The 13,607-nt window shown below is 52.0% G+C and overlaps 1 protein-coding gene across 1 annotated transcript in view; it reads left to right on the top strand.

Annotated features, from left to right (window-relative positions):
- The window catches only part of IGSF9B (immunoglobulin superfamily member 9B), a 55,489-nt gene that overhangs the window by 25,385 nt on the left and 16,497 nt on the right, over positions 1-13,607 (top strand). The window contains exons 12-18 of the mRNA XM_010597115.3: positions 481-592; positions 4,423-4,598; positions 6,449-6,675; positions 7,497-7,581; positions 9,759-9,920; positions 10,250-10,295; positions 11,168-12,817. Coding sequence (XP_010595417.1) covers positions 481-592; positions 4,423-4,598; positions 6,449-6,675; positions 7,497-7,581; positions 9,759-9,920; positions 10,250-10,295; positions 11,168-12,817 — 2,458 coding nt within the window. The remainder of the gene's footprint in view (positions 1-480; positions 593-4,422; positions 4,599-6,448; positions 6,676-7,496; positions 7,582-9,758; positions 9,921-10,249; positions 10,296-11,167; positions 12,818-13,607) is intronic.

Genomic DNA, 13,607 nt, shown 5'->3' on the forward strand with positions numbered 1-13,607 from the left:
AGGCCCGAACTGAAACCAGAGTCCACGTCCACAGCCACCCTGTGTGCTGCCCCTTCCTTGTTCAGGACAGGCTTGTCTGAGCAAGGGCAGCGCGCGCTCTGATCGTCTCTTGAGGCCAGAGGCCTGTACGGCAGGGTGACTCTGGCTTTGCCTGTGACCTGAAAGGAGAGGGCTTCTGCAGCCGCAGGTGGACTGGGATCAGGAGGACTGGGCTTCCCTCTGGCCCGTGTCCCCATGCTCATACTATCTCCTGCCAGGCTGGATCTGCCCAGTCAGGACAGTTCCATGCCGGTCTGCCTACCCAGGTGGGTCAGAGGGTCAGCACCTCTGAGCATCTCCGCATTCCCAATCACTCACACGTGGGACTCTATTTTGCTGCCTCGTGCCTCAGCCTCTCCTGGGCTCCTGGATCAAGACTGTGGGCGTCTGGCTCCATGGTCTCACGCTCTTTGCAGTCTGAGAATTTCATGTGGTCTCCAGGCACGAGCCCTCACGCCCCGGGCAGTGTCCGGGCCCAGGCCTCCATGACAGCTGCCAACGTGTCCTGGGAGCCCGGCTATGATGGAGGATATGAGCAGACATTCTCAGTTTGGTACGGACCTCTGTGAGTCACCCCCGCATGCTTTGCTCTCTGCTTCTCCCTTCCCGACCTCAGTCTGCCCCAGGGTGGGTGGAGGTTAGGAGGAAGACACAGTGAGTCGCCCGTCAGACCTCCAGACAGTGAGGTGGGTGGAGACAGTGATGAGGTTCTTGCGGGTGATGGGGATGACTGTGAGGGACCAGGACATCCCTGCATTCCTAGCCTTTCAGGTTTGGGGGCCTGTATGGACTGTCGCTTCAATTTTCCATCACTGTTCACTGCCCTCCCCTGGTTGTCTCTTCTGGCCTTCTTTTTGTATGTGTGTCCATGGCTTGTTCTTCCCTAGGTTTCTCTGTCCTCTGGAGCTTGGTTTAGACTCCTGATATTCAAGGGCTTTGTAAAGAGCCTAGCCCGAGGCTTAATCTGATTTTATCTTCTCCTTTCCCCAGTGGGGAAAAGGGGTGCCCACCCTCCTGGCCTTGTCCCCAATGTCTGCATTTTCTCTCTAGGACCATGTGGCTAAAATGAATAAATGTTATTATTCATTTAGCTGGGTGAGGTGATTTGAGATCTTCACCCAGTCCTTGGGTTAGAAAGAGATCTCGAAGACACGAATCAGAGTGCAGACAGGAGGTGTAGAGAAGGCGGAGAAAAGAAGCAGCAGCCTTTCACCATCACTTGAGGATTTCTGTTACACATTCCTACCTAGAGCCCAGAATCCTGCTCTCTGATAGGCTTTACCTGGAAGCACTCCTAGCCAGGCCCCACCAGAGTTGGGAGAGGGGAACCATATACTACAGGGGCCTCACAGAGGTTCAGAGACCTCTTTCTTTTAAATAATATTTTATTGTATTTTAGGTGAAAGTTTACACAGCAAATTAGGTTCCCATTTAACAATTTTTATACAGCATTTTCCATGACATCGGTTACATTTTCCACAATGTGTCAGCATTCTCATTATTTCCTTTCTGTTTGTTCTGTTTCCATTAATCTAGCTTCCCTGCTCCTCCTTACCTTCTCATCTTTGCTTTAAGGTAAATGTTGACTGTTTGGTCTTGTATAGTTGAGTGTTTAAGAGAGCATGGTACTCACCATGGTATTGTTTATTTTATAAGCCAATCCATTATTTGGATGAAAGGTGACCTCCTGCAGTGGCTTCATTTCCAAGTTAAAAGTGTCTTAGGGTGATAGTATCAGGGGTTCTTTTAGTCTCTATAATCAGTCCAGTAAGTCTGGCCTTTTTTAGGCCAGACTTTGAGTTTTGTTCTACAATTCTCACCCATTCTATCTGGGACCTTCTATTGTGACCCTGGTCAGAATGGTTGGTAGTAGTAGCTGGGCACCATCTAGTTCTTCTGGTCTCGGGCAAGATGAAGCCATGGTTTGTGTGGGCTGTTAGTACTGTGGACTAGTTTCTTCTTTGAGTCTTTGGTTTCCTATATTTTCTTTTGTTCCAGATGAGTAGAGACCAGTAGTTGTATCTTAGATGGCTGCTCGCAAGCTTTTAAGACTCCAGATACTACTCACCAAACTAGGATGTAGAACGTTATCTTTATGAGCTATAATATGCCAACTGACCAAGTTGTCCCATGAGACTATGGTTTTAAGTCTATTAACTCAGTAAACCAATCCTGCGAGGTATTTGGATATATCTAGGAAGTCTCCATAGTTGTGCCCCGTGTGTGCTTTATTATATATATGGATATACATAAAGAATACATGAACATGTATATACATATGCCTACAGATACACCTATACCTGCACACACATGTGCTCACATATACCCTCCTGTACATGTATACGTACATATCTGTATCCACCTGTGTAACCACACACGTTTTTTGGTTATTATTGTTGCTGCAAAATTGTATGCAAAGTTTACTAAAATTGTCCCTTATTCTTGAGTACTTCTTAGTGTCTTCATATACCTTGGCCAAGTTGTACAGACTTCACCCATATTGGGTATTGCCTTATCCCATCACCAAAAATAACAAGTGTCTACTATCTAGAAAGTGGTTCCTTCTCCTTCCCCTTCCCATCCCTGGTAACCTTCAGAGAATGTTTCTTTCTGTGTGTATACTTATTCTTGACTTTTTATAAAAGTGAGATCATACAACACTTGTCCTTTTGTGATTGACTTATTTCACTCAGCATAACGTCCTCCGGATTCATCGTGTTATGTTTTGAGGACTCATCATTATTCTTTATAGTTGCATAATATCCCATTGTGTGTGTGTACCACAGTTTGTTTATCCATTCATCCACTGATGGGCACTTAGGTTGTTTCCATCTTTTCTATTGTGAATAACGCTGCAGTGAACATAGGTGTGGATAAGTCTGTTCGTGTCACTGCTCTTGTATCTCTAGGATATATACCGAGGAGTGGGATTGCTGGATCATAAGGTATTTCTATTTCTAGCTTTTTGAGGAAGCACCATACCATTTTCCATAGTGGTTGTACCAGAGACCTTTTGATACACTTCCTAACCGCAGTGGGCCTGCCCATGTCCCACCATGGTGATATGGTGGAGAGCCCCCAGACTCTGACTCTCCTGGGTATCCTGAGCTCTAAGTGGGCACCTGGGTCCAGATGACAAGCCTGGCTGGGAACGACCTCTTCTCTGGGTTGCAGCTAGGACACCTTCAGTGGCAGGGTCAGGGGAGATCTCTGCAGGGCCATGGAACTGCCAGGCTGGGTGGTCAGGGAGGGGTGTTTGGCATGGCTGCACTGTCTTTGGGGATGCTCAAGTTAAAGGTCTGGGTGTACAGTGAGGGGGGGCTCTGGGTGTAGTTTGGGGTGCCCCTTTCTGCTTGTGGCTGTGCTCCGTGCTGCTGCTCCTCTGTATCGTTTCTCACGCCTGGTCACTCGCTTTGGTGCCCTGGGTGGGTTGAGGGTGTGGTGGGGCCCAGGTGTGGGAGGCCTCTTCCCTCCTCCCCCTCCGACTGTCCCTGACTCTCTGGGCGTTGACTCAGACTAGCTGCTCTCTGCTCTGCTTTCAGCCGCCTCAGCTCACTCTCCTGGACATACACGGTAGTTAGCCTTCAACCTGGCACCTGGTGGGGGCCCCCGTGGGCGCGCACTCAGTTACCTAGCTTGGCTGCCTCTGGAAGGCAGGTCTCAGTCCCATGGGCCGGTGTCTCCTCCTTGTGGTGACAAGTGGGTACTGCACTTTAGCCAGCCAGCTCAGTGCCTGTGTGGGTGGAACATGGTGACAGGTGACAGTGCTCACCCCCAGGCTCCTATTCTCATGCACAGTGTAACCTTCTGACCCTTAAAGCCTGAGGGGTCCTGGTTCCACTGTGGGGGGCCCTGGTCATGTTCGCCATATGTCCTAAAGAGCGGTCCCCTGGAACAAGCCCAGATGATCCAAACGTGGTTAAACCAAGCCCTCTGGTTACTCTGGGCTCCCCGTCTAGTCTGTCCACTTGGGCTCCTTTCCTGGGCCTCCTCTGCTGAGCTCCACATGCTCACTTCCACTGGAGCGCTTGCCTGTTCCCAGCATTCTCACGTTTCCAGGCAGAGCCCACTTACTGTGGGTTATTCACTTCTGAGGGTTGCTACAGGTGGGATTCTCTTATGCCAATTGGCTATGTGACCATTGTCTTAGCATTAATCACACCTCAGGGTCCCTCTCAGTGCGGGAGATACCAGCAGTGGCATCAGAAGGACTGGGACAGCCAAAGTGGGGCAGATCAGCCTGCCCTGGTCATGACTCTCCTGTCCTTGAACCTGGGGAGCCAGCCCCGCACACCTTCCTGAAGACCTTGCACCTGCTCTCTTCTCTCCAGTGTAACCCACCCTGCACCCTGTCCCCTGTCCTCTCTCTTTCTTTTTGGCCAGGATGAAGCGGGCACAGTTTGGGCCCCATGACTGGCTGTCCTTGCCAGTGCCACCGGGACCCAACTGGTTGCTGGTGGACACTTTGGAGCCTGAGACAGCATACCAGTTCAGTGTCCTGGCCCAGAACAAGCTGGGGACGAGCGCCTTCAGTGAGGTGGTCACTGTGAACACTTTAGGTGAGGGGCCACGGGCTGCGATGTCTCGAGGACGTTGCCTAGAGGAGCCGGGGTATATGAAAGTCATGATGATGGTGATGGTATCAACAGCCAACATCTGTTGCTTATTATATGCCAGACAACTTGCTAAGGGCTTTGTATGACCATGTCATTTGATCCTGCCAACAAGGATTTGTCATAGCATTCTGTGGGGCCTGGTGCTAAGTGCCTAGTCCAACTTCAGAGCGGGTGTTGGCCAGATCCTGTTGCATCCTCAGATGGATTGTTTCCTTCCTTGTTAGGCTGCACGTTTGCATCTTCCTGCATCTTTTCAGGGCAATTAGAAAGCCTTCTTCCTCCCTCTGTTTTACCTGCTGGTCATTTCATTTGGCCTGCAGCTTCGTTTGGTGGCTGGCATGTGGTTATTTCCCCCAGTCTCTTCCTACATGCCAGCTCTTCCCGCCTGGGCCTGGTTGCTCACCCTGTCCTGTCTGGCTACAGTCAGATCTGCTCTTCTCTCGGAGCCAGAGAGCAGCTTGAGCAGGCTGTTCCCGAGGTGCAGCAGGTGGAACAGCTCAGCCTTGCTCTCAGGCCATTTTGCCATGCTGGCACCAAGGTGAGTGCACGGAGAGAATGCTAGCTAGCCCCAGCTGCTCTGTTGGGGCCCCCATTTCTCCACCTGGTCCAAGGAGGGCGTTGACAGCATGAAAAAGATAGTCCGAGTTCCTAGTTTCTTGGAAGAGAACAAAAGATATTTTAATTACATTTAATTCTTCCTTTCATCCTGTCCCCTTTTTTTCTTTTGAAGTACAGGCAGTCCCTGAGTTATGAATGTCTGACTTACGTACAACCCGTAGTTATGAACCAACTCCTGTAAAACCTATTATATTAAAAATTCTAGGTACTATAACGGTTCATAAAAACAAACGGGCGCTACTTTGCAACACACATCAAAACATTATTGTTACTGTATTATTATGTTAAAGATGTTTTAGTGTATCTGGAAGTGATTCTTTAATGTTTTTATGCATGGAAAGGTATACTATATACAATATACTAGGACAAACATTTGACTAACCGATGTCAGATACGAGCTATACCTCACTGTTCTGGCTTACCTACAAATTGGCCTTAAAGACAGACTTAGGAATGGAACTTGTTTGTGATCCTGGAACTGCCTGTACTCTGCTACCTCATAAGGAGCTCTGGTGATGCCATGGTTAAGAGCTTGGCTGCTAACTGAATGGTTGATAGTTTGAACCCAACAGTTGCTCTGCGAGAGAAAGTGTGGCAATCTGTGTTTGTAAAGATTTACAGCCTTGGAAAGAAATCCTGTGGGGGCAGTTGTACTCTTATGTCTAGAGTTATTATGAGTCAGAATCGATTCGATGGAAGTGGGTGTTCCTGGGTATTGCAAACGGTTAACGTGCCTGACTGCTAGCTGAAATGTTGGTGGTTCAAGTCTACCCAAAGGCACCTTGGAAGAAAGGCCTGGTGATCTACTTTTGAAAAATCAGCCATTGAAATCCCTGCGGAGCACAATTCTACCTTGACACACGTGAGGCTGCCATGAGTCACAGTCAACTCAACAACAAAAAAAAAAAACAACAGCAAGTGTTATTTTTTAATTCCCTCATGTGTGTCCTTCAGAGATCCCACTTGCCCTGAATTCTCTTCCTTGGATCAGGAGGGCTATTTTACGTGACTCTCTCTTGCCCCTGAAATGGTGCCTGCAGAGGCACCGGGGAGGTGAAGACGTTGGGTCCTTGGCCCCAGGGAAGTGTGCGTAGCCAGGAGACAGCAGGGTGGATGAGGATGCAGCAGCCTCTGCACACCCATCCAGTCTCTCCCACCCTTCTTCCTGGCTGCAGCATTCCCCGTCACAACTCCAGAACCTCTGGTGCTGGTCACTCCACCGAGGTGCCTCATAGCCAACCGGACCCAGCAGGGTGTGCTCTTGTCCTGGCTCCCTCCTGCCAACCACAGCTTCCCCATTGACCGCTACATCATGGAGTTCCGTGTGGGGGAGCGCTGGGAGACACTGGACGACGTCATCCCAGGCACTGAGGGGGAGTTCTTTGCCAAGGACCTGTCGCAGGTGAGGGCTAGCTTTGCTCTGCCTCTTTTTCCCAAACTCTGGAGGTGACATGACTCTTTCTAGAGTCATTGGGACCTTTGGGTGACCCTACTCGGGCTTATGAGGTCTAGGCACTCTGCAGTTACCCTCATTTCCGTATTCACCTATATCTGCTACCAACATCTGGAATCCTCAGATCATGGCAGCTGAGGCCCACAGACTTAGGGCAGCTTGCGGCCTGGAGGACTGTGGTGCCTGGAGGGTCTTCCTGAGCACTGACGTGAGCCAGGCAGGACAGGCTGGGAGCCCGGTGTGTACGCTCAGAGCCCTAGCCTCAGTTCTTGCTGCCAGGCTAGCCTGGCTAGGGCAGAGGACTTCCGGGGATTATCTTCCAGGATTGCCCAGGGAGGGTCCCCTCCATTAACAACTGAGAACCCCTGGAAGAAAATATATTTTCTCTTTTACCTTCTGAACCTCTTTAAACTTTGACAAAGTCTCTCGCTGCTGAGGGGAGGCAGCTTGTTTCGTGGATACAGACCCTCTCATCTGCCCTCCCTGACACTTTTGTTGACTGGGGGTACTGGAGTATGCATGTCTCTGCCAACCCCAACCAAGAACGTGACGTCATGCCCGTGGCTTGAAATCAGCCATGGTTGCGTATTTACACCACAGCCATTGGCAAATGCTATAAACAGGGCTTTTTTTCTCTCCTAACCTCAGAGAGCTGGTCGTTAGGCATCACACCCTTATCCGTGACAGGCCATGTGCAGTGGTAGAGAGGTCACAGGTGGGGTCAGTGGTTGGCTCAGGCCTGCTGACAGGGTGCTGTCCCTGGGCTGCAGGATACCTGGTATGAGTTCCGGGTTCTGGCTGTCATGCAGGATCTGATCAGCGAGCCCAGCAACGTGGCCGGCGTGTCCAGCACAGGTACTCGGGGGGTTCTCTTACCATTACGGGGATGGAGGCCAAACGTAGGTCTCTGTGGAATAGTTCACGGGGGGTTCTCTTATGATTATAGGGATGGAGGCCAAACTTGGGTCTCTGTGGAATAGTTCATGTAGGAAGAGAGGCCGGACTGCAGAGTAAGGAGCCCTCTGGATAAAACTGCATGAACTGTAGCATATCTTATGCCCCTCAGACCCATGCTCTGCTTCCATGAGGGATGATATTTTATCCAGCTAGACACTGGCTTCTGACAGATTCTATAAGATAATAACAGGAAGAAATTCAACTAAGCTTGTCATGACAACGGTCAAAAAGAACTTGCTTTAACTCCTATTTGTCATAAATTGTTTCCTCTAGTTCCTCCTTCTGTAGTGGGGATAGGGCACCAGTGAGCTGGAGAGAAGAGACAGTAGGTCCATAAGTATTTACTGAATTCCTATTACAAGCCTTCTTCATGGTTATGTTTTATTTAGAAAATTGTTGTTTGTTTTTCCCTCACTTCTTTCCTCTCCCCAAATTGATAAATAAAGCCAGCTCTTTAGCATTTTCTCCTTTCTTTTCCTGGCCCCAGTCCCATTTCTATACATTTTTCCCCAGCTATTTTTTTATGTTCTGAAACAGAGCCAGGTTCCTCCCCTATTAAGTGGTTCCCTTGGTATGGGAAGAGGCTTAGTAATCAAGTAATAGCACCCTCCTCGCACACAGTTCCCTGGGACCAGATGGCAAGGATCTTGGCCAGAAATTCCTAGGGTTCCAAAAGCCTGGTGTAGGGTGGACCGGGAGGTGGAGGGGGATGGAGCCAGAAGCCTGGTGTGGGGTGGACGGGGAGGCTGGGGAGCACGAGGTGGCATAAGATGGAATCAGAAGCCTGGTGTCGGGTGGACGGGGAGGCAGAGAGCATGAGGTGGTGTGAGATGGAGTCAGAAGCCTGGTGTGGGGTGGACAGGGACGCAGGGAAGCAGGAGGTGGTGTGGGATGATGGAGTGAGATTTGGTCATATATTAGGCACTTTTTTTTTCCTTTTAAACAAAGGTACCCCCAATAGGCAGCAGAACCCAGCCTACTTATGTTCTTGGCTTCCTTCCAGGGAGGGGCCAGGGAGATGGAGGTATAGGGAGCAGAGCTTGCAGCCAAATAGAAGACTTAGGGTTTCACAGGATCATCCCAGTGAGCTGCTATGTGCTTCTAATTTCATAATCGGCTCCCGAGGGCTCCACACGGGGTGATGAGGATACGGTGACCACAGCATGCCTCCTGTTTAGGCCCCCCATTCCCTCGGCTGCCACATTCATTTTCTACGCAACCAATTAGCATGATTTGGATCCTTTTTATCCATTACTATTGATCTAGCTATGGCCAGATGTATCACAATATTTGGGTTTTCCCCTTTGATGTATGTCAGCGAAAAGCGGAAGCTCCTGCTATGCCTATCCTACGGGGATAATAGAACAGACTGGAGGCAGGAGGCCCAGCTCTAGTCCTGGTCTGTCCCCAGCTAGCTGTGTGAATTTGGACATGAAAAGAGGCCCTCTCCTCATCTGTAAAACATGCCCCTCCCAGCTCCTGCATTCCATACCTGACATAAGCAGGAGATGCTAAGAAGTTGCAATGCCCACAGTGGTAATGAGTTAAAAATGGATGGGTCTGAATTCTGTAGTAAAAATTCCTCTCACTGCTCCAGTAGTTTATCTCCAGATACCTTCACATCTGGTCTCTCATTTTGTAGTGAGACAGCATGGGGTTAGGGAGAAGATATTGGACTAGAAAGCAGAACATCTGGGTTCTAGTTCACTCAAACTCAGCAAATCATAGTTTTCTCATTTCGAGAATGAGAAGAATACCATCTGCTCTGTCTACCTCATGGGATTAATGTGAGAATATATGGTAACATGAATATGTAAGGCACTGAACAAGTATAGATGACTATTAAGATTATTACTCCCATGGGGATAAGATACAGATGTTATTTTAACGTATACCAAGCTGTGCAGAAATTACTTGGCTTCTGTCAACACCCCCACCCCCATACAGATCTCTTCAGTATTAGGGTTAAGCCCTGACATGGTCTATTCTCAGGGGTGGGCAGCATCTCTGGAGACTGTGTGTCACAGGGCTGGGGCATTTGGGTGGCATTCTGAGTGTGCCACTCTTCCTTGCAGATATCTTCCCACAGCCGGACCTGACTGAGGAGGGGCTGGCTCGACCCGTGCTGGCTGGAATTGTGGCTACCATCTGCTTCCTGGCAGCGGCCATCCTCTTCAGCACCTTAGCCGCCTGCTTCGTCAACAAACAGCGCAAGCGTAAGCTCAAGCGCAAAAAAGGTGGGTTTCCACCCCGTGCCCTGTGATGTCCGGCCTGGTTTTAAATGCCCCCACCAGGAGAGGAAGACCATTTTTAGTGCGGTCCCTCTTGAAAATACGGAGGCTGGGGTCTGTTGCTAGAGCTGCTGGTGCTTGATTTGAAGGAGCAAGGTGGGAGGAAGGGGCTGTCAGAGAGAGTCTGGGTGAAGGCAGGAAGTGGTGGTGGGCCCAAAGACGCCTGAGGTAGGGGAGCTTGTCCCTTTGTCATGCTGCTTCAAGTCGCTGATACCTGGGGGTGCAGATGCAGAGTCCGTGTCGTCTCAGGCTCAGTGGCTCTCTTTCCCTTCCAGATCCCCCACTCTCCATAACTCACTGCAGGAAGAGCCTGGAGTCCCCGTAAGTGTTTGACCTGGGATAAATGTGAAGTGGCTATTTGTGGTCTGTGGGTAGAGGTGGAGGGCCTTGCTCAGGCCTGCCACAGTGAGTTTCCGAGCTGGTTCTGCTAACTGATCGTTAACTGGACACTGTCCACAGGAACGGAGCGGAGCAGCCTTGTGGAGAATCCAAGTTAGTGGATAATCTAAAAACCATTTTTCTTTAGCTTTGGAATGTATTTCCGTAGTTCTTTCATCCTAACAGATTTGCCTTTTTTTAAAAAAATAATATTTTATCATTTTTGGTGAAAGTTTACACCGCAGTTTAGGTTCCCATTCAACAACTTCTACACAGATTGTTTGGTGACATTGGTTACGGTCTTTACAGTGCGTGGACATTCTCCTTACTTCTGTGCTGGATGTTCCATTTCCATTAATCTAGTTTCCCCACCCCCCTAACCTCCTCATCTTTGTTTTAAAGTAATTATTGACAGTTTGGTCACGTATAGATGACTTTTTAAAGGAGCACAGCACTGATAGGTGGTATTCTTTATTTTGTGAGCCACAGATTTGCCTTCTTAATATGTTTTGCTTCAGTTGATGTGAAAACGATCTTGCACTTCTTGAGCTCTCACCAGCTTCCCTGAGGGTGAGGTTGGAGGCGTGACTAGACTGGGTGTGCTGGGAATAGGGGCCAGCCAGAGTGCAGGAGGATATGTGGGTGATCATCCAAAGGATGGGCGATGCACACTTCCACGGTCAGGGGTGGGCTGGAGCAGCCTGTCTCTGCACTTGCCCTCAGTCTCGTGCTGTTGTCGTTGCTAAGAGAACAGGAAGGAGGTGTAGGCTCTTCCTCTTATGCTTTAGCTCCTGCTTGCTCTCTGTCCTCTTCAGCCTGTCCTCGGGCAAGGTGAGCCCTGAGAGCATCCGTACACTCCGTGCCCCATCAGAATCCTCAGATGACCAGGGCCAGCCAGCAGCCAAAAGGGTGCTGAGCCCCACACGAGAGAAGGAGCTGTCGCTATATAAGAAGACCAAGAGGGCCATCAGCAGCAAGAAGTACAGTGTGGCCAAGGCTGAGGCGGAGGCTGAGGCCACCACACCCATTGAGCTGATCAGCAGGGGTCCCGACGGGCGCTTTGTGATGGACCCCTCGGAGATGGAGCCCTCACTGAAGAGCAGACGCATTGAGGGCTTCCCCTTTGCCGAGGAGACTGACATGTATCCCGAGTTCCGCCAGTCCGATGAGGAGAATGACGACCCGCTGGTGCCCACCTCTGTGGCTGCCCTGAAGTCCCAGCTGACCCCGATGTCGTCCAGCCAGGAGTCCTATCTGCCACCACCAGCATACAGCCCTCGATTCCAGCCCCGGGGACTGGAGGGCCCCAGTGGCCTGGAAGGGCGGCTCCAGGCCACGGGCCAAGCCCGGCCACCGGCGCCCCGACCCTTCCATCATGGCCAGTATTATGGGTACCTCAGCAGCAGCAGCCCCGGGGAGGTGGAGCCGCCGCCCTTCTACATGCCGGAAGTGGGCAGCCCCTTGAGCTCTGTCATGTCTTCCCCGCCCCTGCACACTGAGGGTCCTTTTGGCCACCCCACCATCCCTGAGGAAAATGGAGAGAATGCATCCAACAGCACGCTGCCCTTGACTCAGACACCAACGGGTGGGCGCTCCCCTGAGCCCTGGGGCCGGCCAGAGTTCCCCTTTGGGGGGCTGGAGACCCCGGCCATGATGTTTCCTCACCAGCTGCACCCCTGCGATGTAGCTGAGAGTCTGCAATCCCAGGCCTGTCTCCCCCGAGGACTGCCCCCTGCCTCCCTACAGGTGCCTGCGGCCTACCCAGGCATCCTGTCTCTGGAGGCACCAAAGAGTTGGGCAGGCAAGTCTCCAGGCAGGGGCCCAGCCCCCGTGCCCACCGCCACCAAATGGCAGGACAAGCCTATGCAACCTCTGGTGAGCCAAGGGCAGCTCAGACACACCAGCCAAGGCATGGGCATACCGGTGTTGCCTTACCCTGAGCCGGCTGAGCCGGGGGGGCGGGCCGGCCCCAGCACCTTCGGCCTGGACACCCGGTGGTACGAGCCCCAGCCCCGGCCCCGGCCCAGCCCCCGGCAGGCCCGGCGAGCCGAGCCCAGTTTACATCAAGTGGTGCTACAGCCCTCGCGGCTCTCACCTCTGACCCAAAGTCCTCTGAGCTCCCGCACGGGCTCCCCTGAGCTGGCTGCCCGGGCCCGGCCACGTCCAGGCCTCCTGCAGCAGGCAGAGATGTCCGAGATCACCCTGCAGCCACCGGCCGCCGTCAGCTTCTCCCGCAAGTCCACGCCGTCCACAGGCTCCCCGTCTCAGAGCAGCCGCAGTGGCAGCCCCAGCTACCAGCCTGCCATGGGCTTCACCACACTGGCCACAGGCTATCCCTCCCCGCCACCAGGCCCTCCAGGGCCTGGGGACAGCTTGGATGTGTTTGGACAGACACCTTCCCTTCGCAGAACAGGGGAGGAGCTGCTCAGACCAGAGCCCCCCCCACCGACATTACCTACTTCAGGGTGAGTATGAGCTGCTTTCTCCTGCCCTTCTTCTGGTTGACTTCCTTCCCCACATTCCCTGCCCCGCCCTGCCCTTCACCCCTTCCATTAACTCAAATGACAGGGCTTGTTTGGACATGCTACAGCATCCTTCGGGAGAGGAGTTCGGGGTGGCATTGGCAGGGTGTGGTCATTGGGTGGGGGTGGGGCTTACCTGCCCAGGTACCCTGCCAGGAGCATGAGGGATCTTCTCTACCCAGCACAGATCTCTTAGGAAGCCCCAGAGTAACTGGGAGAATGGACACAGATGGGGAAGAGGTGGTGGCATGGTGTGTTAGAGCGGATGGCCTCTCTGAGTGCTCTCTCACTTGGTGTCTTTTGGAGCTGAGGGCCGGCCACACACCTGTGATCCTGGCGTTGGGTGGCCATTCCAGGGAGTTGCCCAGAGGTCTGTGTCCAGCTTCCTTTTCTTCCTTGGCCCTTTTTGCTAAGCAGGACCCAGCAGCGTGACCTCCCCAGACGACCAGGCCAGGGGCCTCCTCTTCCCAAACTCCTGCCCCTTAGCAGCCCTAGTGAGCGCCGGCCTTGAGGGCCCTCCCAGCCGCTTCTCCTGAAGGGGGTGTCCTGAAGGTGGGGAGACATCTCTCAGGCCTGGTGAATGGTCTGCCCAGAGCCACACACCCCACCCCACCTGTGTGCCTCACAGGAAGCTGCAGACAGACAGACAGACAAAAGCTCCCGCGAGCAGCCCGACTGAAAGAGCACCCTCTGTACTGTAGCAGCTGGTATTCCAGGTACCAGAGTCTGCCTG

This window comes from Loxodonta africana, chromosome 15, assembly GCF_030014295.1.
Source record: "Loxodonta africana isolate mLoxAfr1 chromosome 15, mLoxAfr1.hap2, whole genome shotgun sequence".
NCBI lineage: Eukaryota > Metazoa > Chordata > Mammalia > Proboscidea > Elephantidae > Loxodonta > Loxodonta africana.